The 24,830-nt window shown below is 40.4% G+C and overlaps 1 protein-coding gene across 1 annotated transcript; it reads right to left on the bottom strand.

The window, feature by feature from the left end:
• Window positions 1-4,066: 4,066 nt before the first annotated feature.
• On the bottom strand, window positions 4,067-23,675 carry SGPP1 (sphingosine-1-phosphate phosphatase 1). Its single transcript, XM_009102316.4, has 3 exons — window positions 22,865-23,675; window positions 12,457-12,546; window positions 4,067-10,223 (listed from the first exon to the last, which is right to left on the bottom strand). Exons 1-3 carry the CDS (start codon window positions 23,456-23,458, stop codon window positions 9,672-9,674), a joined length of 1,236 nt encoding a protein of 411 aa, XP_009100564.1. The 5' UTR covers window positions 23,459-23,675; the 3' UTR covers window positions 4,067-9,671.
• Window positions 23,676-24,830: the final 1,155 nt, after the last annotated feature.

The following is a 24,830-nucleotide window of genomic DNA, read 5'->3' as shown; positions in this document are numbered from 1 at the left end:
CCATAACCTTGGAGGATGTTATTCAGTGAGGAAAATAATTTGTACCTTTATTTCATAGCAGTTAAAATCACATATATAGTATTTTCTGATAAATTATGTAATATTACCAATATCAGGGACAAATAAATAATTTCAGGACTTTTTTAAACATAGAAATATTTTCATTAGCTTAGTTCGCGCTTCCATTTTTAAAAATGGCAATCTAAGATTTTGAGCTTTGTATTGTTCTAGTAAGATAAAAAGGGCTTTAGCTAAACCCAATGACTTGGTCAAGTTACATGAACAACGACTATAGAGTATTATAAAAAACACACCTTGTAGTTCAGTCTAATGCCACCTTAAAGGAGAAAAATCAATCAAAAGTCTTCAAAATACTGACAATTTCATTTGTCTGTCACTAGCCGGTGCAGTATTTTAATTCTACACACTCCAGTATAACTGTTATTTTTACTGTTTCTACTTATAAATAATGCATGCATTTATATTCTACCAATGCAGTTATCTGTCTGTGAGCAGAGATTACCCTTTTGTGTGGATAGCTCTGCAACATTTTGAGTAGGTTATTAGAACCAGGTACTTGCATTCCTGAGGAGCCACAGATGCACAGCTCACCGAACTGCCATGAAAAAGTGCCCCTTTTTTGTTTATTTTTGCTCCTTAACGGTTATTTGGTTGACATTTTCACAGTGCAGTGAACATAGAAAAATATCTAGATACATCAAAGCACAAAGACCCCAATGACACACTCATGTTTTCATAGTAAATACCTTTTCCTCATTCTGAAGCCTCGTCCTGCCAGAGCTGTCACCCAGAACTAAAGCCTGCTCACACTGGTGAGATTCGTTCTGAAGATTTCCAAACAGGAGGCAGATGATTTCACTGAGATCACAATATGCACTATAAGACTGTATTGCAAATGTCAGTGCTACAATAACATTTTCAGCTGGTAGTTTTTCATCTGGGTTTCCCAGGACAGTTGCCACAAATTCATCAATACCTTCTGTTCATTGTTCACGTGGTAGAAACAGCTGCAGGATCAAGTGGAAAGCCACAGATTACAGCCAAGGGTTTGGTGCCCAGCAGTCCCAGACGAGTGCAGCTGTATTAACTGAAAATATCATTTTTTGGATAGCACACCAATGCTGCTAAGTCACAGGGTACCATGGGTCGAGATGCAGCTGTGAAGTTTACCACAGGAATTGCAGGGCAGATGCTCTAGAGATCACTTGTAACTCTTGACAGATACTTTACAGACATAAAAGGTATTTTGAGAAAAGAATCTTTAAGATCCCCACCTTAAAAGAAACCGAAGTCTAAACAAATCTGAGTTTCATTGTCATGTACTCTAGGCCAGAGGTCAAGAACTCAAACCAGCAAATTGTCTGGAATAAGAATTTTCTTTCCTTTTTTTTTCTTGTGTGTTTGCATCTACCTAATATGCCAAGGTTATTTTTGTGGCAGTGTACTTTAGGGCTTGCAACTTTTTCAGTCTAACGATTTGTAATTAGCTGATGTGCATAGAGACAAAGTGTTACATTCCAGGGATCAGTGAACACAACTCCATCAGCAGATTCCTGCAGCTGAAGTAGCAGAAGTTAATGTGAATTGCTGGAGAAATGGGTTTATTTTTAACATCTTCAAAAGGTACACCTCATTGGTTTCACTTGTCAGTTCTCCTCTGCTGGGGATAAGGGGGAGGGAGGAGCTTGCAAACCTCCCTCCGGCATTTTTTGGCAGTTCTATCTGCAGAACTTGACAAAATGTACAAGTGAGGCAAATTTATTATGACTGATGATAATCAGGTTTTGGGATTCACTGAAGGCACTTCAATGCTTAATTGCCACTCAGTGCTGAATAAGCATTTAATAAACCAAAATCAAGGGCTGATTAAATTATATACTCTAATTACATAGTACAATAAAAAGAACTTCTGATTGCAAAGTCAAGTTGTTGGGTAAGGACACCATTTTTAGAGGTCAGCTCAGAGTTAGCAGTGCCTGACTTCACATAATCTAAGCCAACTTCCCTCATCCTGCAGTAACAGAGCTGTGTCTTTCATCCCTTTGCTACAGCAAGCCTTAATTTTAATAATGTTGCTGTTGGTAACAGCGCTCACAGCTTCTCATACCTGCTCAGGGTGCCAGGTTGGGATTTCATATTGGATCCTGTTGAAAGCAAAAACCTGGGTCATGCATTGAGGGCTCTTCCTCAGCCTCAGTTTCCTGAAGCTGCCCCTAAGAAGCTGAGTAGATGTTCTAGGCACATTCAAGTAGGAAAACAGACTGCAAACGTGTTATTTCTGTTTTCCTGGTCATCCTCACTACCTGAACAGGCCTGTTAGGGATGTACATACTGAAATTTGATTTTTTTTTTACTGGCCATTTTGTTAGTGGCAAGAATTCCAGATTCCTTTCTGAAGCTGAAAGATCAAGCTGGGCACCAAAGCAGGAGCCTTCCTTCCACCTGAGAGGTAGCAGAGGGAACACCCAAAAGTGCACAGTTCACCCAGTGCATGCTCAGTTTTTTCTGTACTTGTACAGAGGCAAAACAGTGGAGCCAAGCTGGAGCCATTGCCTTCCTGCTGGATTTTCCCAAGAACATCAGTCAACCCTCCCACGTGTGAGATTCCTGAATGCAAAAGGCATGCATTATAAAGCAGCTCAGAGCTGCTGCTTACTGCCTTTTGGGAGGGGCAATTTATTGAGAAGGAAGATTTATCAGATTCCTCAGGCTGTACAGGTTTTTGTTGGGAGGGTACCATTTTTATTTTTGCTTCAGCATCTGATCTCCTTACACCAGCATAGACAGGTTGGGGTGACATTGAGGTCCCTTACAGAAGACTGGTCCCCAAAAGCCCAAGCTCAGCACTAGGCCACTGTATCAGATGTGTATTCCAGAACTCTTGATCCTAGAACAGGGTGCTTGCATAACTGCTGAAGTGCCTTGTATATAAATTGTAAAATAGTCCTTTTTTTTTCATTTACAAGAAAGAAAACCTGGCAATCAGAGGTTTAAAGAAGGTGCCCAAACAGGCCACTAAGTGTAAAGAGCCAACGTGGCATGAAGCATTTATTATTTTTCTCTCAACTGTACATTAGTGAGGTTAGTCAGCCTGAAGTCTAGACACAATACCAACACTGACACACGGCCAGTGCATCAGGAAAGAACTGAATCTGCTGCTGCAAGGCAAGCACAGTGCAGTGCTAATTACCATCACTGGGAAATCACTCTGAGTGCCAGAGCTGTTGACTCTGTGCTTTTACCACTGTCTTAAAGAGATTAGCAACTTTTCCACCTCCAAACCATATTAAAAATGATCAGAGAAAGCATTAGGTCTCATAAACATCATGTCAGATAAAATATTCTCACTCTTAAAGCTGGAAGTGTCAATTTGAGTAAAAGCTTTATTTAATTTAGAGCTTCAGCATCTGCAGCTGATGTACTGCAGTCCACAGCAATAACCACTAAGAAATCAGGAGTCATTACAGCATGAATAATGCTGCAAACAGTAAATCACCAAAACTAAATTAATGAAGTACCTGCTGCACACAGTGAAGCATGGGAAACAGCATTCCTGAATTTCCAGTTCAAAAATCTTTACAAGTTAGTAGAAATCTGGGTCATCATGTTCTGAAATTTAATCATTCTATACGAGGCAAACATGATTGCATCCCTTTGCCCAACAGCATGAGGTAAGCAATTGCAAAGGAATTCTTCATTACAGGCATTATTTTGGCAATCTTCCCAAGGCAGCTGCAGATTTGATTAGCCACCAGGACTGAACTCTCTACAGCAGGAATTCCCACCCACATATGGCTACTGGCATACCAGGAGAGATGAAAAAACATGCTGGGTTAAATATTCCAAGGTAATTTTTCAACTGACACGGAAGCAGAATGTATTTTCTGCTTATGTTTGCTAAGCTACTGCATCAAATCAGCCTTAACACATATAAGGGGAAAAGAACTTTCAGAAACAAACTTTGGGGTTGTTTGGGGGTTTGAATCCATCCACAAACTCAGATCTTGTCCCTGAGCACTGGAAGGAATAAAGACAGTAACACAACTGAATACAACAGGAGTTTATTACCCACACATTGCAGGTGAAGTTAGACACTTCAGTTACCAGTCACTATAAGCTAAATTGACAACTCAGAAAGTGTGCAATGAGTACCAAATCATTAACAAGAGTAAAACAAAGTGCTGATGTATTAATTTTTAAAACATCAGTTGTACAATATTATACAGCAAACATTTTATGATCCTCAACTTATTCAGGGCTTGCATCTCTATAGTTTGGGTTTTTTTTATAATCAAGTTCTCCAAGAGGTTGAGAGACTGGGTTACAACTGCATTCTTTCCCAAAAGGCTACTAACATAGAGACAACACAGGTTTGTATTTTATCAACTCCCTTTTATCGGGGAATGCAGTAAACAAAAAAAAAATCTATACATAAAAACTATTAAGCTCCAATGCACAATATTTTTTTATATATATCTATATATTGTACTACAGATTTCATATAAATCAAGTGTAGGCCAAATTTTGGCATATTTTTAAGTGCATTAAGTTTAATACAAAATCCCCCTCAGACTCTACTCTTACTGTTCCCATTACTTCCTCCTGAATTGATCTTTTTCAGTTTTGATACTTTAGTCATCTAGAATTGTCTTGAGAGCTAATTTCCATTTCAGTAATATCACTCTTATCTTTCATTACACTTTCTAACAAAAATAAACTTGTGGAAAAACTTAGTGACTAATTTAGTCAAAGTTCAGTGACTAATAAAATTCTCCAACTTGACGGGATTTACATTTACTAATCAGTATCTTTAAGGTACTGTTATCCCATGTACTCTCTCTTCTCCTCTGATCCTACAGGAACAGTTACTGATCATACACTGCAAGCACACCCTGCTTTCCTTTCTTTTCTTACAAGGCCTCTTACCAACATGCAAATAATTTCTGGTACAGAATGGAGTGCAAAGAAATTTTTCTAATGCATGGCTAAATTTGCTTTAAAACCAGCATGTGATAACGTGCTTTTTAGAGAACACCTAAATTACTTTATCCTCTCTGCCACACAATATCACATTTTGTTTTCAAATTCAGCTTTCATTGCCTTTGTTCAGTATTGCAAGAACAAGAATGTTAGTGACCCAATTAATCTATCAATTTGACAAATATATCATTTGCAGTAAATTTTAAAACAGGCTCATATATTTCTTCTGAAACAAAAGGCCACTTAAGCTTTCCTGCAGAATGAAGTCTGGCAAGAAGTCATTCAACTTCCTCCCACAAAAAAGTTAAGTTTCCTCGAAGTTCTTTGTAGAATACAGAAATAAATTTTATAACCAACAGACATAAAGTCCACTCCAACCAAAGTACCATTCAATAACCAATTACAATAAGTTGAGTCACAATACCCCAAGAAATCAATTCTCCTCTCATTTTATCTCCTGACTTCATTCTGGGGTCACTTCATTCACAGAATTATGGTACAGAGGGAGAGTGTTAGAAATGTGCAGCCAGTTCCACCTACAGAGAATGGACTTCCAAGTTGAGCCCTTAAGCAATCTCATAAAAACAGGGCTAAGTGTGGTTTTAACAAGGAAAATCACCCAAAAGCAAGGCTATCACATTTAGAGCTGAGTCATTTCACACTCACTGAGCCTGCTCACAGGTCAGCACAGACTTGCCCTTCAGGCTTCATTCCCAGTGCTGTGTGGAAGGAACCAAGTGCAGAACTCCCAGTAAAGTTAGCAGGAGTTTGACAGCAATACCATTGGATTATTAAATATCTTCTGTATGGTGTGTGAAAACTGGATTTTTTTATTGAGAAAGCAAAAACAGAAACAGAAACAATTTTTAGCACAACAGATGTATTTACTTACAGCATGCAAGGATTTGTTTTTATATATTTTTGAAGCTAACAACCCTTAATTATTTACAAGTTCAAAATTACAATCTTCACATAAGTAGCAATTATGTCCAGACGTTCTGGATACTCTCTCAGAAATAAGCAAAAAATGGAGTAAAAAATACTGAGAGTAGTAATTGAAAAAAAAAAAAAAAAAAACCAAAAACAAAGGAAAACATAGTAGCTTCTAATATCCAGACAATTTAACACTGTTCTGGTAAGAAAAAAAATAAACAACACAAAAGCCACGTATCACATTTGGAGATGCCATTTTAAAAGAAATGCATCTTTCTGTTTGGTTTTTCATTCCAGGAGAAATGCTGTACATAACCTTAAAAAAACTCCAAATAAATACACAAAACCCAACTCCCTTTGGTTTGCCAATTTCCCTGCAAGTTGCTCTTCCACCTCCTGCTCAGAGACCCAACAGCTTCACAGGTGATCACACAGGAGAAAGCAAAAGCAATGCTTTTTTATAAACATGAAACATTTTTCCAAAATAACAGATTCTGAAACTCACCCAAGATGCACATGACAGTTCTGAGTGAGGGCCAGGCCAGAAAAAATCCTGCTCCTATGTTTAAGGCAGTCTCAGACTAATTTGCATCTCTTCAGCCTCTTGGAAAACAGGATTCTGTGTCAAATTGCTCTCTACCTACCTGTTGGTTTAAAGGTTTATTTCATACAATAACTTAAAAAGGCAAATTTAGCCTGCAACTTTTTGCAATAAATGTGGTTCTATGAAGTATATTTCTCTCTGGGACTGAGGGAGTTCACTAGCAGGACGATTTTGCACCATGTCATAAAAGTTTTCAAGCATTTTTCCTTGTGGAAAGACATCTGACTACCTCTTAAAGCTATACTAACTTTATTTATAAAGAATTTGGTACCAGCTGGTGCTCACACTAGAAACATTTTTAATATTCAACTCTAAGAATAGATTATGGCAAAGAAAGTGCTCCAGTTTTACCTGCTGCTTTGTTATGCCCAATTCCAAGGAACCTTAGCTTATCAGTAAACAAAATTATACCACAATACAAATACTTTACTTGGATTTTTAAGCATTTGCATGTCTGCAATTCTTTATCCTCTAAAGGTATTCATATTGCATGACATTTTGTGCTAACTGCCCTCTTGAGCCTAACCCATTATAAAACATGAAAACAGAACAGTAGAACTTTTTCTCATGTAAACTTCAGTCAAGTAGTTACTGAAGGTGCTGTATAGACATTCTGATGGACATTTCCTGGATAGTGGAACATGACATTTTGAACTTACTCAATGTACTGTATAAAAATATAAAAAATAAATTTATGACAGTAGAATAAGCTACAGTGCAATTTTCCTTAGCCTGTTGAAAGCTCTGTGTGATCTTTTTCACCCCTTCCAGATCCTCCACAGTAGATCTCATGTTCCATTAATACTACAGGAGAGCAAGCACAGCTAGAAAATACAGCTTTAATTATGCTCTTTATGATGTAAACTTGAAGTTTCTATAAGTCCAATATGTACCTTAAAAAATTAGTTTTGCTCACTTTTTCTGTGCTAGAATTTAAACATTTTTGCTATAAACTGTAAAGCTAGGATATTTAAGGAGAATATGCTCTAAATTTCAGAGAAAGTTATCCTATTATTTTTAACAGTCCTCAGACTAATTAAATATAATTGAAACTACACCACTTGCTTAGGGCTTTAAGCATAAGGCATTTTGTGTACATTCCCCCAGCTATGTATTTAATGGCTATCTTGGTGTGTGAAGCCAGATCAGTGGAAACCCCACTCTCAAAACCCCAGAAACCAATTTACCTTTTACTGCACATTTTGCATTGAACTGCAAAAGAGGAACAGACACAAAAATCAAATCCAGAAATACACACTGAAACAAGCTAACCATTTTCTACTGGGTGAGGTCTTTTCAGCTGTGGAAGTTGTTTAACACACTCAGTTTTGGATACCTCAGTTTGAATACATTCATGGCAGCGCATTCAGAATGCACAGCAGAAATGCACCAGAAAAGTGGAGTTTTCACATCATCCAGTGCCAGCGTACCATAAACCTTATCTGCTTCAGAGAAAGTGAAGCTAATTTTGTCAATCTCCATATTAACAGCTTGGAGATATCATCTCCAACACAAAAAACCTTCTAAAATCTCCATATTAACAGCTTGGAGATACAATCTCCAACACAAAAAACCTTCTAAAACCAAATACTGCTTAGAATACAAAGCCTAAATTTTTTGTATCTAATCACCATATTTGCCAACCAAATGATGCTTTTCCTGAAAAAGAAGTATAATACAAAATTAAATCATTTGTGTCTGCTCAGACACTAAGACAGTGCTTCCTGCAGTGTTCCTGACATGGAAAGAACAGATCAGGCAACACATGAACAAGACAAAATGAAACAGAAAAAAGGCACATGAAATTACACTTGAAGGGAAAAGGATCATGAAAAGCTCAAAAGCACATAATAAAATCCTGCCAAATTTAGACATCACAAACCATTCATGCATTGACCATGCTGTCTTGACTCCTCACAATCTGTCAATCAGAATGATTACAAGTTTACTTTAATTGTTACATTGTCTTATAACTATCTAAATTGGGTAAAAGTGATTATAACATTTAAATATAGTGTGCTAATGCATAAAAATACAGATTTTTCTAGAATAATATTTTCTAACCAAATACCTAAAAGCAGTGGTCCTTCTAGTTTAGTTTGGAATAATAAATGAAGCCCATTTCTTTGCAGAATGGGGTGCTTTTATTGTTTATATGTTTAAATAATTAATTTTGAATATCCATCCACTGTATAAACAATCTCCAGAAAAATATATCCTCTTGCAGTAACTTACAATACACGTTAAAAATACTTACAAAAGGGACTATTGTTCATTTACAATATCTTGAGCTCAAGGACAATTCCTGGGTCATTTCATTTATGCAATTTTGATCAGTAAAAACTGGACATTCTGGTTAACCTGGACCATGTCAGCAACATGGACAACTAACATTTTCTAATATCTGCCTAATTATGTAGGATTTTCCATAAAATTAGGCATTTTTACATCACAGTATATATGGCATTTCTTAATTTAGCAACAGAAAGGCACAGTTATTAAACCATAAAATACAGTACCTGAATTATATATACTCTAGTGATATCTACCAATGCTAATCCAGACATTTTTCTCTGCAAAGGGGGCTAAAGAAAAAGCCTTTTGCTTGTTTATTTAGAAAAATTCAACCTCATTACAAGTTTGGTCCATTAAAAATACCTATTAATTGAAATACCTTGAAGCAGGACTTCAGGAAAGAATAGAAGAAAGCAAATGTAACAGTTTATGGTCCAACAACTTGAATTAATTACCGTGAAATGGCAAACAGATAATGAATGGAGCCTTCTGACCAGCTGTCAGACACACCTGCTGAAGTGTCAGTGTACACAGGTACAGCCTGGCAGCCATCCCAGATACGTTCACTGCATCACACACACACAGACTTTGTTACGGCAACAAGTCCAAAAAACAGCATTTACAGAGGTCAGCACTTCTCCTGGACTGATGCTTGACTTCTGGCCCTAAACCATCCCCAGAGATGTGCAAAGCCCTTTAAATGCTTTGTTTGCTTTGTATTGCTGTTAATAGGAAGGCCCTGCTAAAGCCAAGCTGGCTGGCCTTCCCTTAGCAAACTAGTGCACCTCTTCAAAAAGCAACTAGCTCAGTTCTCCCTACCCAACGTGATCAGACTGCATCAGGAAAGACCAATGAAATGGAAGAGGCAAGGAACAATGAACATGAGGGAGAAGCCCACCATGCCGTAGGTAATGTAGCGATAGGGCAGCTCCACCTCCATGCGCTGCCGGGCTCTCCGCACGTCGCCCTGTGGGATGCGGAATATTTTACAGGCCAGAGGAATCGTGGCTTTCTTCATGGCCACTTTTGTTAACAGCAGAACGATGACCCCGATCAACAAGCGCAGTATGGCCTTTCCAAACACAGTCACTGTGAGGGAGGACAGGGACAAGGGCAAGGTGTGGGGAGGAGGGTCCAGCTGCAGACCCAGGATGTAGTTGACGTGAGAGCCACAGGCCACGCCGGCACCGCAGCCCAGGATCTGAGCTGTGTCTCCTCGCGACGTGCTCCACGTGTCCAGGGTGAAAGAGAAGATGCCCAGGGCCAAGTGGAGACTGATGATAATTAAGGGTGCATATTTGTAAGTTAAGTTGAAATTGTCAATCAGGTCCACAACTGGATGGAAGAGAACCAGGATAAGAATAGCATACAGAAATCCAGCAATAACGTCCTGTTGAAGAGAAAGATATGGTTTCAGTGTAGTCACTATTTTTTAAAAAAGCCCTCAAGTTACATTAACAAGAATTCAATCCTAGCTGCTCTGGTGTTAAAAGCAACTTGTGGATTCCCATCTTTTGCCTTTTACAAGACGAAATCTTTCTTATGTTAAACATAAGGTAAGGAATTGCATTTGATCACCTATTAACAAATCACATGCATCCTGACCAGATCATGAATGAAGGTATGATCAAAGGATCCTTCCTTGAAGTGGCAGGTCTGGACTTTCTCGTAAGGCCTGTTGCAACAGGGCAAGGGGTGATGGTTTTAAACTAAATAAGGGGAGATTCAGACTGGATATAAGGAAGGTATCTTTTTTCCAGTGAGCATGATGAGGCACTAGTACAGGTTGTTCAGAGAGGTGATGGATGCCCTGTCTCTAGAAACATACAAGGTTAGGTTGGACAAGGCTCTGAGCAGCCTGTTCTGGTTGAAGACGTCCCTGCTTATTGCAGAGGGCTAGGACTAGATAATCTTTAAAGGTCTCTTCCAACCCAAAACTATTCTGTGATTCTTCTATGATTTTTCTGCTGGCAACACTGGTCCCTGTCCAGGGCCAGGGCATTCTAACCTACAGTCAGCACAAATCCAGCTCAGCTAAATATGTTTTGCCAACTTAAGTTTGCTGAAACAGCTCAACAGCGGCTCTGAGGGCCTGGGTGCCAACACACCCAACACTGGCAGCAGCAGCAGCTGGTGCAGCAGTCAAGGACCACTGCAGTCAGGCACTAGAGCAGCTTCAACTTGCCTATCCAGCTTCAGAATTAATAATGCTGGAAGGATGGGAACTGTTTCCAAATATTAAAGAGAGGAAGAGATAACCTCTATGGCTTCCTAAATGATTTTCAGTTTTTAAAGTTCTTTTCTTAATGAAAAGGTTACCCAGTGATTTTTTATTTCAGCATTAAATTTCAGTTAACTGTTGACTGATCACTCAGTTGCATGGAACTCTCTGCTACTTTTGTCATCTTTGATTCTTAAAGAATTTGTGCAATCCAAGCACTACAAAGTGGCTTGCCTTCATTTTCATGCTTATCAGCTCTTCCACATGAGCCAGGAGGTGGGGCTTCAATCAGCAGAGTTTGTATTGCTCCAGCTTCAATGAATCATTCTTATTTGCTTCCACTAATTGAAAGCCTGATAAAAGCTCTACTAAAATTGACTGATATAAACATCAGACTTGCTCATTTCAGAAGAAACAAAAAAACCTTTCTGCTCTATTTGCCACCTACTCCCTCCAAACTTAGGCACTGTGGTTGATGTACATGGCAGGCACCACACGGTGAACTGTATTCCCTCAAACTCTGCAGAGGATTCAGATGTGAAACTGAAAAATAGCTCTGTCTGCTTGCTCACTTTGTTCTATGACATTTTGTGTCAACTGAACTATCAGTCCATCACATCATCCTTGAAAGAGTGGTTTTAGATTGGAAACTCCTAACTACTGATGCAAAAATGTCATTTAGTTTTTCTGAGCTGCATTATTTTCCCATGCTCCTTTTCCACGGTGTTCATCTACCAGCTTTTCTACTCCCTAGCAGGTGTTAGCTTTTCTTCCAGCATGTGATGCTCAAAAATGTCTTTAACCACCCTCATAAGTGATCTTGCACTGCAATTACCACTTTGTAGTGTTTTGTTTTCTCATTTTTACATTGCATACATTTGTGTTTCAGTTTGGGGAGTTTTAATCTGTTTAATAAATGAGTTTGTTTTCCAAGATGACAACTTTGTCACCTGCTTTTAGAAACTCTGGTAAATGAAACTCTAGCATGTAGAGTGGCACTCCAAAATGCACATGCTTTGAGCAGCTGACGTGGAATGAACTTTAACAGCCACTTCCTCATTCTGCAAAACATTTCTACTCTGTAAAGGAAAATTTACTCTACACTTTAGAGCAGTCATCAATTTCTGCACTAAAAAATGACATTAAACACCTGTTAAGTTTCAACCATGGACTGAGTTTAATAAAAGACAAGTGTAAGTTTAGCATGAGAGCCACTTGTAGCTGTTTTATCAATTTCTATGCTGATAAAAAGTAACTCCTCTGTTTCTGTATGGTAGGACATTACAAAAAAATACATCTGTATATAATTATTGCACTGTAAAACCTTCAATGTGATGGAAGTTAAATTAATCAGAACAAGATTAAAGCAGAAGTTCAATAGTAGATTAGATTATTTTCTTACCAAAATTGAATGCATTCCCATATAAATTCGACTACAGCAAACCAAAGAACACCAGCAGAATGCCAGGATCAGTCCAAACATAAGGGGATACTGGTAGAGAAGAAAAATGCAGAAACCACTTTAGTATTTGAAAACAAAAACAAATTACTCTATGAATATTCTATCATTAATTCCAATTAATGCCACTGATGTTTACCCTTTTACTTGCCCTAGACCCCACAGACCTAGCAGAGCATCTTTTCACAAATTGTTAAGTCAAACTTTCAATCTTGCCCATTTTCTTTGCATTCAGGATATATGAATTTCAGTGCTTTGATCAGACTGTTTCAAAGCAGTAAGAAATGTATCAATCTCTGTAGCAGTTGTCTTGCCATGCTCTGATATCCCAAAGTGACCACATGGGCAGAGACAAGTGTGTTAAACTGTGCAACCGTTTTACCCTGGGTGAAGCAGCTCCATCACATGTTTGTATTGTCAGCAATCACTCAGGCAGAATTGAGGCTTCACTTTTTTTCCTGAAAAGAAGGAACTCATAATAAAATTATAAAGAAATTCAATTCTTTGTTTTAGGGCTTCTGCAGTCATTGACTCAATATCTGTGCATCAGCATGAAACTCGTAAATCAGTAATCTTCTTTGTTCTTTCCAAACCCACATAAATTTCCTCCTACAAGCCTCATTTGTTAAACAAAAATCATAATAATTACTTCCAATTATTTTTGCCTTTTCACATTTTTTAATTAATAAGGACTGTTTACCAGGAAGAAATGAAAAACTTTGCTTTAATAAGCACATATCATGTAGAAAAACATAGTTTTCTTAACTTTCTCAGGTTTTGGATAAAACTATGCTAATTTACATATTACAGCACAGTAAGAAATACTTTCCCCACTATTGCAAAATGTCGTACAAGACAGGATACAGCTTCCTTTTTTGCCACTGTTCTATAAAAGACGCAGTCACAAGATAAAATGGCAAGTTTCCAAAATTGCTTCTCTTCCTACGATAAACATGTTCAATATAAACAGGCAGCCTAGATGTACTCAAACCTAGGAACAAAATCTACAGGCAGTTTTCTTGCCCTTTCCCTTGTTCCTTTCATAGGTAACCTGAAGGGTAGAATATCCAACAAATTCGAGAAAATATCTTTAAAATTACTGGAGGAAGTTCTGTGTCCTCTGTGAAGGCCACTTTACAGATTGTAAAGTTCCAAAAATCAGTCTTTCTGTAAAGGTTTGAGATAGGATATCACTCTTCTGCATTTTTCCAACCTTCACTGAATTCTCAACTCCACGTCAGCATGACAAAACTAACATTCTCAAACTAAGAGAAAATCAGGAAGCTTATGTTTCACATAAGAAGCAGATTTCACATTAAAATAAATACTAAACACCCAGCTCATAGTTGTGTTCCATCTAGACTAAACTCTATTTCCTGTAGCAGCATTTGTCTTTGCTTCTATCACATTCATCTCCAAACTGGATCTAAACAGAACTGTGTATTTGTGACTCATTTCTGACTGCAATGATGAAGGAACAAACTCAGTTTCCTGCCTTTCCGAACTCTGCTACTCCCGGGCAATGCACCAGCAACTCTGTCACACTCACACATGATGGCAGTTATCAGATACCAACATTGCTACAGCAGCCACAAAAGCAGCCCTTTTGGTACAAGTGCAGCCACATCCCTCTGCCCTGCTGTGCTTCTCCCTTTGCCACTGGTCTCAGGGTAGGAGGAATGCTGCCTGCAGCAGCCACACACCCTCCCTGCACGGCCTGCTCCACTCAGCCTCCCTCACACAGAAGTGCTGCATGTTCAGGGACAGCTGTACCCTGGGGCCTCTGAAGCAAGAGCAGCTTCGAGTTTCAAACTCCTTGGCCACCACTTGATCCCCTGTGTCCATCCTTGTCTCCTGACACACATCTTTTGTGCTTTCAGGGGTAAGGCTTTTCTTTATTAAAGACTTGTCCTGTTTCTACAGTACCTGACACAAAGAGAGGCTGGAGCTTTAGCAGGAAGATGAATGAAGTGCCAGGCTCAGCAGGACTCAGCAGCTGCTCATGACACTGTGGGTCAGAGACTAGGATTGGGGCAGGGAAGAGGTTAGAGCAGCTAAACAGCAAAATCCTGAGAACAAGGAGTATGAAGGAAATAGTTACGTGAGAAGTCTGGTTTCAAGAGTCCTGAGCAGGTGATTGTAAACAGTAGGCAACTACAATAATTCTGAAAATGAAAGAATAAATGCTTGCTGTCAGGGAACTCACAGGGGAGGGGTGTTTGAGTAAGAAAAAAGAGAAACTCCAGCTCTGAAGAATGTTTTGGAAAGATTACTTGGCTCTGTCATATCTCACTCTAATTCTGAATAAATAGCCCTTAAACCATCTGAAAACACAGGCTAGTTTAGTTTCTCTGTAGCAAAACATAGTAGAATAGCTTGAACACCCTCAACTAGAACAGGTTGCTCAGAACCCAACCCAACCAGTCCCTGAATGTTTCCAAGGATGGGGTATCCACCTCCTCTCTGGGCAACCTGTGCCAGTGTTTCACCAGCAGAAGTACAAAACTTCTTCCCTGCATCTGATCAAAATTAAACCCTCATTCAGTTTAGAACCATCACCCCTTCTCCTATCACAAGAGGCCCACTGGAGTTGGCTCCCATCTTTCTTACAGGCACCTTTTAAGTCCAGATCACAAATGAAGCACAACACCCTGGGTCCTCCTCAGCCTGTTTTAACTCCTACCTTTTCAAGCAGCTACTGGGTTTGAGAATTCCCAGAACACCAAACTGGTAGCACCTGCTTCAAATCTGCCCTGAGGTGGTGAGACAAGCATGTATTTGGTCCTCACACGCTGGGCTAAGTGCACAAGGTGACTAAAGGAGAATAGCAGCACTCCCACACACCTCTGAGCTCAGCAGCATGCCGAGTCACACCACCAACAGGGACATCACCTGGATCCTTGTAAAAAAAGCTGATGCCATAAACTTACTTCCAAATTGTTGCCTGCAAGGCTGAGGTACCAGCAAGCCTTGTAATAATACTGTTTTATGATAATGGATTTCAAACATCTCCTCTCCAAATCATAAATGAATATTCAAAGAAAAAAAACAGCTTTTATTAGGTTTTCTACTTAAAAACAGGCATACTGAATGAAAGACTAATGTGAAAATTTGAATATAAACTTATATCAAGTGTTCAGGGAAGAAAGTCATAAGCACTTTTTATTGTGTTGACTTGGGTCTCTACTTAAATGTGAGATACTAAGCAAGACAGCTGAATTCCAGCAGTTTTAGTCCCATGGTTCCTGGCATGCCAGATCAGACCTAGAGAGGCACAAAGGACAAAAGATTACAAGTTTACTTCTACCCTCTTCCCTGATTCACAGCTGGTTTTGCTCATTTGGGCATCAGAAGGCAGACTGGTATCACATGTCCTTCTAGATGAGAGTATGGAAGCTTGTCAAAGATCACAGCTGGGAGAGGCAGACATAGAAACCAGGTTTCATTCTCTCAGCTTGCTCTTTTTGATAAAAGAATTGATGTATCATCGATCTGGACCACACCTGGTATCACTTTCAGTCAGACACTCAGGAGCAGCCCATTTTAGACACAAACATCTCAAACCCTGTCTCCATGCCCTCATTTAAGACCATCTCATGTATATCCTCAAAAACTCCTTATGCCTCCCCAGAGCCAACATGCCACCTCAACAATTCTGATTGTGTTTATTTTTTTTTTTAATGCATACTGCTTTCTTTTTTACAAGTTAAAAAAACCTCAAACTAATAAGCATGTTATTTAAAAAAATTAGAAGTGTATTGATTTCTTAACTTCACCTATTAAGGTAAAGCTAGGGATAAAGCTGACTGAATAAACTAAAAGTGTTTCAGACCCCAATTTTGTTCTCATACCCATAACCTTGTTTTGATCAAAGAAATTGAATTAAATTCATATTTGTAAAGCAGCAGTGAAAATACTCTCAGTAAGTCTTTGAGAACTTTATATCCTATGTTTTTAAAAGAAAACTCCCATCCTATAGAAAATTCCACTACATCCTCCAAAACAGGCTTGCAAACTTCTGACTGGACTGCACACAAAACCCTCCCCTATCCTCCTCCTGGCTCCTTGATCTTTTTGCCAAGAGTCTTAATAACATACCCATTGTTTAAAAATGCTTATAAGGAAACAATCTGTCCTAAAAGCTTTGACCTAGGTCAAAAAATTCCTTTTTTCATAAGGGAACACTATTAAAAGACACTAAATGCTCACTTCTTTACCTTTCTAAAGCACATTCTGCACAGGAGAAGTTTCCAGCACCCACAAATGACTCCAAAGTAACTTTCTAATATTTTCCACGTTCTACAGTATTCAATGATCATTTTTTAATCATATCATAACTCAGAAGTTCAACTTGAGTTTGAGACAATTATTTTGGGCTAAAGTTCACAGAAAGAATCCAAGCAGCACTTGCAGCACCAGGCTTTTAATGAGGTATCTGGGCCATGTACTGGCAAAAGTCATACAAAAAGCCATAATCGATGCTTATGGGAATGACTCCAGCACCCTGGCTGGACAGATGATTTCAAAAAGCACATCATAAAAATTATTTGGTGAAAGGAGCAGAAGAAAAGGGAGAAAAGGATTGTTAGAAAAAAGAGACCACCAATCAGTCATTTTAGGAAATATAATCAAAATTTTTCTTTCAAAATGGGCCAGGTGGTAAATACCACTGGTTAAGCTACATTTATCAATGATTTTCTCCTTTCTTGCACTGACCAACATTACCACAAAGAGACATAAAAACCTCAGTGTTACATGCCACTACAAGAACCCCTTTTTAAAATTCCAAGATAAACTTTTCAATGCCAGTCCTGAAGGAAGTTAAAACATTTAATTTTCTGCTACACCTAATCTGAAAAGAAATTGAAGAGTAACAATAGGAATTAGCTTGTTATTTCTTTCACTGCAGTCATTAAAAAAATAATCCCTCTCTGAACACAGCTAGCAAGAGTCTTGCTTATTGCTTGCTCTGTTTATGCTCCAGTACCTAAAACTACATTTTTTCTGCAAAACAATGTTTTCTCAGTTTAATCAGCACACCCTATTTAAAGAACAAGGAGTGCTTTTACATGTGTACAATGCACCAAGAAAAACAAACTGCTTGAGAGTATTTCCTTTGAATACCTTTTCATCAAAAACTCTGTATCCAGCCTTAGAGCATTTGTTTTTACATGTTTTCCCCCAAGACCCTTCACATTAATTAAGGATTTGCTTAGGCAAAACTGAAAAATACATTTAAGGACAATCAACACAGTCTAATGAGACAGGCTGTTGTATTCCTCTGGCAGAGATTCCCAGTGACATTTGTCAGAACCTGCTGTGCTCTTTTTAAACTTTTAACACCTGCAAAAAACAACTTTTTTCAGTTTCCTTTACAAACAAACTATAGGCATTAATATGGCCCATGGAAGACCTTACATCTCACACACACAAGACAAGGCCAGTGCTGACCCTCCAAATTCCCATCTCCCTCTCAAATCACTGTGTGGGTAATTCTGTGTTTTCAGATCATCCCTTCAGCTGTGCTTCCCATGTCAGAAGAGTTTTTGTTTGACTGTTTAGGAAACATGTGCAAGAAGACCAATTAGACAAGCATGCACACATCTCTTTGCCAACATTTCTTCTCAACATTTTAGTATTTCAGCCAAAGGCCCATTTGGGCTTCTCTGAGGGGTGATGTGTCTCTTTCTGAAGGGACTGCACTTGCTTCTGCACACAGACTTTGTATGTAAGAGATGGCTGTGTGTAGCTTCCAGTTTATCACTACATCAATCTTCCTGAAAATGCAAGCCTTTCACCAAGGACAGACATTTAAAACAAGGGTGTGCCCCTTTCTGCAAAATTCTCACTACAGCACTGTTGTGATTAGGCTGTTTATTCATCCCCAATAACCAATTATTCCCTATCTCCAGTGGGGATCAGAGAGTTTAGCCTTTTGAAATGAAAGAGTAGGCAGACAATTCTAGAGGTAATCTTCAACAGGGGTCAGTCAGAACCACAGAGCGATGCTGATCTCCCTGAAATCCCAACACAGATCCTGTCAAACCCATCTCATTTAATTACATTCACCAGCCTTGGCTGCTAAAAGTCACAGTGCAGATGAAAGATTTCTGGAAGGGAGTTTCACGTGGTACCACAGAAGAGTCTTACACAACTGGTACCACAGAGAGTCAAAAGAGCACTGAATAAATGAAACCTGTAGATGAAAACTGCATCAGAGAGGCCACTGGAGAACAGATGCACCTACTGCAGGTTCAGCAGTGGTGTTTATCCAGGTTACCATTAGCAGCAGCAGGGTGGAAAGGCAGTCACTGATGACAGGCTTTGCATATCAAACACTGCCAGACAGGTACCCAGGGAGGACAAGGCTGTCATATTCAGCACCACAAGCTGCTTCAGAAGGTAAATCAGCACTGGTTAATATAGTTAAAGGCCTGCTACTCATCAACCCAGGCTCTGGGCTCCTGCTGAATATCAACTGAAGTTTGCTCAGTGGCTACAGTGAGAGTCAGCAGTTCCTCACTAAGCTCATTAATGCAGAGCTCAGGAAGGAGTGCAAACCCATCATTTCCTAACGCTCACAGCCACTGCTACAGCCAGGCTGCATCCTGGAGGAACTCTGGGAGAGAAGCAAATTTTCTGTATCCATCCCTGGCTGATATTTATTTTTCTTTATTTTATGATATTTATTTTTCTGATTTTTCTGTTCCCCTGGCTGATGTTTATTTTTTTCTCCTCAAAATAAGCCAGCAGAGTTCTGACACATTCAGGTACCATCCCAACTCAAGGACCGTTTCTAATAAAATACGTCTTGGTGTCTATTTGAAATCAGCAGTTCAACACAATCAAACAAAATTTAAAAAAATAGTTTTTCCAGCAGTCTCAGCCTGAGCCTTTGGAGATTTTGTGGATAATTAGCAGTTCACATTATCTCTTCCTCACCCCATCTGGGACATGATATAAGCCAGCCCGGGTCAAACTGTCATGACTTCCAAGAAAGCAAGTTTTCCCCAATTTGATAAAGGCTGCTTTTTCCTACATCATATCAAGATCTATAACTTCACTGTCTTTTAAATGTTTGCCCTCAGGGTATCAGCACTTCAAAGATTGGGGGGGGGGGGGGGGGGGATCAGGAAAAACATTTATAACACTCCCAAATTCTCATGAGTCTTTGACATGAGCTTTGTATTTCATGGTTACTGAAGTATCATTGAAAGAAATGGTTTTCCCTGCAGAAATGTAACATATTAAATAAATAAATGAAATAAATGAACATGGATTATGCAAGTAGAATCAAAAGTTTCAGGCAAGCTCTCATAATACAAGAAGAAACTGAAAAATTTGGATACAATGGACAGAACAGTTAGCTACTATGGAAGTTATCCTAATATGTAACTCGCTCCAGTCTGAAGGACAGTTTCATTGAATATTCCCCATGCACAAAGTCTCTAATTGTGGTAATTTTCCAAAACCATCTTTAAAATACATTATCTCTGAAAATATTTTAGTTGAACAATAAAACTATTGCATTTTTAGAAAGTATTTTCATTTTACCGTCAAAAATCCTTTTGAATACTATGTTAAAATAATTGTAACAGAATTGCTTAAAGACATTGAAAAATTAAAAAGCACAAAGTCAACCGGCTGAGAAAAAACCTTACTGCAATCCAAACAATTTTAAATGGACAATGTGAGCCACACCTAGAAAAATAGGAGCACATTTTCTCTGTTCTCTATTTTCTTCAAGAAAAAGACTCAAATAGATTGTCTTTGATAGAAAAGAACTATTACACAATAGGAGGAAGTCATAGATCACTGAAAGCAAACTGCAAATAAGCCACACAAGAAAGAGATTCCCTCCTCACTGGTGCAACATCTTTTAGAGCAAGAAGAGCTTTCTTTGGTTTAATATAAACTTCAAAGTGACAAACTCAAAGCTGCCTGTATTCCAGAGTAAAATCCCTGCAGAGAGTTACACCTGTATCTGCCTCAAGTCATCCTCAGCCTCGTTCCACTATGATCTGCTGAACCAACAGTCCCAAGATACTGTAACATCACAATCAGGCTCTGATTTATTAAAATAAATTCTAAATGCACAGCTCATAGTTGTGTCCTTTATACTAAATATAAGTATATATATGTATTTGTTATACTAAATATATACAGAAAGAGGTTAAACCAACAGGTTTAAATCCAGCGACCTGCACCTACTAGTAAATTTGTAGAACTTAATTAAAATAATACTAAAAACCTCTTTATCTTTAAAAGCTTTCCAAGAACTTCTGAGGTCAGTCTTTTTTAACACAATTTCCAGAAAACCGCCATTTTTCATGACAAAAAGATGTCACATAGGTTCTACTCCCTTTCAACAGAAGTAAAAGAGGGAGAACAGAAGAAGTGTCAGATGAAAGGTTAATGAAAAGACTCTTGACATGCCACTGGTTAATTACTGATTAATTTATGGAAATAATTTAAAAATCAGAAATTATTTTTTTACATGAGTATTTTGAAATAACAGAAGTTGGTTTCAGAGAGGTCTTTTATTCATACTCGTTTTCTAAGATAAAGGAATTGAAATCAAGACTCAAACACTTTGCTTCTGCATTTCTTAAGCACAATCCTACATGAATAACAAGGATGAATGTTTATGATTTCTTACCATGCATTCATGGTAAATATGTTTAGTCAATTAGCAGAGTGTTTCACAGACTGCAGCGGCAGGGTTGGCAAACCACAGATCGAACTCTGTTCATTGGCAAAAACATCATTTCACACCCTGTTTGCTGCTCCTGTAAAGGCCATGGAGACGGGCTCTCCTCTGCACACATGACATCAGTCTGAGCAAAGCTGATCGACTGGTACTGCTTTGGGAATGAGCTTTCCCACAGGCAAAGAAGTACAAATTCAGTTTGTGCTTCCAACTGACACCATCCCTACACATCTAACAAGCAATAATCAAACATACAGATTTTAGTCATTTAATAAAAACAACTTTGAGATGAAACATCTCAGGGGCAAAACTTCAAATATTTATTTCAAACTCTCACAAAACATGACATTATTATTTTTTGTATGTATGTATGTATGTAATTATTATACCTGCATAACTCCAGCAGATAATACTTCACCTTTTCCTAGCAAATATGAATGACTAAGAGCTTCCTTCTGGGCACATGCATTCACCTTGCAGAAACAGATAAATAATCTTTGGTTAGAGAGGCCAAATAAAATCTTTAACCCTTAATCATCTCACTCCTTTCAGTCACCCATTCTAGATGCTGAGATAGAGGCACAAAGTGTCAGGCAGCGCCAGCAGACAACTGGTGATTGCTACCAGTAACAGGGAAGACAAGAGTTAAGCCCCTGCACGAAGCTTAGGATCAGAGTTAGTTTTCTCTAAAGACATGACTTATATCCAACTTAAACCAGGCAGGTATTACAGTAAGGATTAGTAAACATTAACAACTTAAGAGTCTAATTACTGCCTGACTTCTTAAAACGCTGCACTGGACATTTACCTGGGAAAGCCTTCTCTCAGCTACTGCTGAAAGTGGATTTAGAGAGCTGGATGTGCTTTCTCCGGAGTTGCTGCTGTTGCCGTACTTCCAGCAGCCAGCGCCTAAGCACATGCCACTGCTTGCGTAAACCAGACGATTAACAGTGTTATTTTAACTTATCTATTGACCCCAAGTGCAACAGCCAGATTTTAGAGATTCTGCTGAATGAAGGTGATGAAAATATCACAGATTATCAGTTCCTGCTAATTATGAACGCACTGATAGACTGTAGAACCTCCTGAAAGTAAAAATACCAGAATCATTTCCAGGTTGTGGTTAATGAAAATAAAATCGTTAAAGAAAAGGCTAACGCTACAACTCAGTGACGCTACAAAGTGACTCGAAGAAAAGAAGGATCATCAACAAGAAGCTCTTTAGTTACTGGCTCTCCACTAAATTCTCACTCTGTAAAACCAAATGCCTGTAAAAACACTGGATACTTATCCAAACTTTGCGCAAATGGACAAGCTGGGAAAAAACCCTCATCGGAACAAAACGCAGATTGTTACCGCGAACTTTTCATGCGTGCTGAGCTAATCCCCAAAACCAGCACAATTTCCATTCACAAGACAGAATTACTAGAACACTTCTCGTTACCTGAGCACTCGCTTAAACCATAGAAAAAAAAAAAAAAAAAAAAAAAAAAGAATGAGGCAAGGAAAAAAGGTACGAATCTCACGTTTTCCCAACCAAACTCAGCCACCTCCCCTCCTGAGGAGAAATCAGGTCTGCCACATGGTTACACCTCGGGGCTGGAAAGCGCACGGATGAGGACGCGGAGGTGTGAGCATTACCTGCCAGCGGCCGTAGCTGAGCAGCAGGAGCGCCAGGGGGATGGCGGTGCCCGACATGGCGTGGGTGGAGGGCATGCTGTACTCGGAGTTGTAGAAGACCTCCAGCTTCACCACGGGCGGCGAGGCAGGACGGGGCCAGCGGATCACATCCTTGGTACACTGCCCCAGGTACATCACCCACACCCAGATAATGATGAGCCTCCGGCCCAGCCAGGCGTCCACATTCCAGATGCAGAAAGGGAAAAAGAGAATGTAGAAGAGCTCGTTGCCCAGCTCCGTGCCCAGGCTGAACAGATAGTAGAGGAATCGGCTGCGAGTGGCGAACTCCTGGCTGCCGTCCTCCTCCTCCGTCAGCGAGTTTCGGCGCGGCCTCCTCCTCCAGCGCCGCGGGGTTCCCGCCGCGCCGGGCACGGCCCCGTTCCCAGTGGGATGCTCCTGCCCGCCCGCGGGGCCACCGTTCGCCACCGGCCCCCGCTGCTCCGCGCCGGCCCAGCCCGAAGGCCCCTCCACCCCGCAGAGCCGCTGGAACGCGGCCACTTTCCGCGGGTCCTGCAGGTGGGCGGCCAGCCGGGCCAGGCGCTGGCCGAGAGACATAGCGGCGGGACCGGGGGCGGGCTGAGGGTGACGGGGGACTTCGTCTGAGGGGCAGATGGGAGGACGGGAGCTCCTCGGGAAAGGAAAGCCGCTGCCCGAAGAGAAATCCGCTGGAAGGCGAGGCGCCGCGAATAGCGCGGGACTACCCTCGCCTCACCCGCTCCCTCCCGCCGCTCGCTCCTCACGCCCTCCCCTCTCGCTCCCTCCCTCACGCCCGTGTAGGCCCCGCCCCGCCGCGCCTGCGCGCAGGCCCCACCCCGCGGGAAACGTCCTTCGCGGCGCGGATTGGCCGCGACTCTCTCTCGGTCCCGCCCCCACTGGCGGCGCAGCCAATCGGAGCTCGGCACTGGGCGAGCGTGAGGCGGCCTCGAGCGTGAGGGGCAGAGGCGGCTCCGGGTAGTCCGTGGGGTGGGTTGGGGTTCTCCTCCTTCTCCTCCTTCTCCTCCTTCTCCTCCTTCTCCTCCTTCGTTACAGAAACACCGAATCAATTGCGGTGGAAGAGATCTCTGAGATCATGGAGTCCAGCTTGTCACCGATTACCGCCTTGTCCACTAAACCATGGCACTGATTGCCCCATCCAGTCTTTCCTTAAATACCTCCAGGGACAGTGGCTCCACCGGCTCCCTGGGCAGCCCATTCCCGGCCACCCTTTCCGTGAAGAAATTCTTCCTAGAATTTCTTCTTTCCGTGAAGAAATTCTTCCTACTGTCCAACCTAAACCTCCCGTGGTGCTGCTTAAGGTTTCTCGGAGCCTAAATCTGGTGGTGCAAACACGAGAGGGAAAGCGGAGTGGTCGCAGCCGCGGCGGCCAGGCCGGTTCAGCCACGGCGGCAGGCCGTGACCACAGGGCTGCGGAGCCGCCCGGGGAGGTTCTGCAGTGCCTGAGGCAAGCAGTCGTGTCTTACTTACCCCGTCTCCGTAGTCGGGAGGAGACTCCACATCTCCTGAGTGTGTGTGTGTGTGTGTGTGTGCAGGGCAAGGAGTTCAGCAGGACCAGGAGATTTGTGAGCAGGTACTTTGCAAGTCCGCAGTTCCTGCGCTTTCCACACTGGAAAGGCTGCGAAAAATGCAGTCTGGTCTTCTCTGCTTTCTTTTGCTTCTGCCTGTACTACAGATGCTACTCCTGAGTATTTGTATCTTGCCTTAAAAAATGAGGTTACAGAAGTGATAAACTGTTGCTTTGTGCCGTTTTTAAAAAGGATGAGCAATATGACCCAAGCAATTGGTTAGCTTAATAATTATCCTAAGCAAAATAGAAAATATGATGTGGAATTCAAATAATAAAAGTTGAAACCAAGGAATATGGTGCAGATCTAGAGTGTTTTAGTTAAAATACTATCAATACTGTTTTGAGGAGGTACTTGATTTGGTG

Source organism: Serinus canaria, chromosome 5, assembly GCF_022539315.1.
Source record: "Serinus canaria isolate serCan28SL12 chromosome 5, serCan2020, whole genome shotgun sequence".
In the NCBI taxonomy this organism is placed as follows: Eukaryota; Metazoa; Chordata; class Aves; order Passeriformes; family Fringillidae; genus Serinus; species Serinus canaria.
Note: the sequence above shows the minus strand (reverse complement) of the source record. Positions and strands in the feature narration are given on the sequence as shown.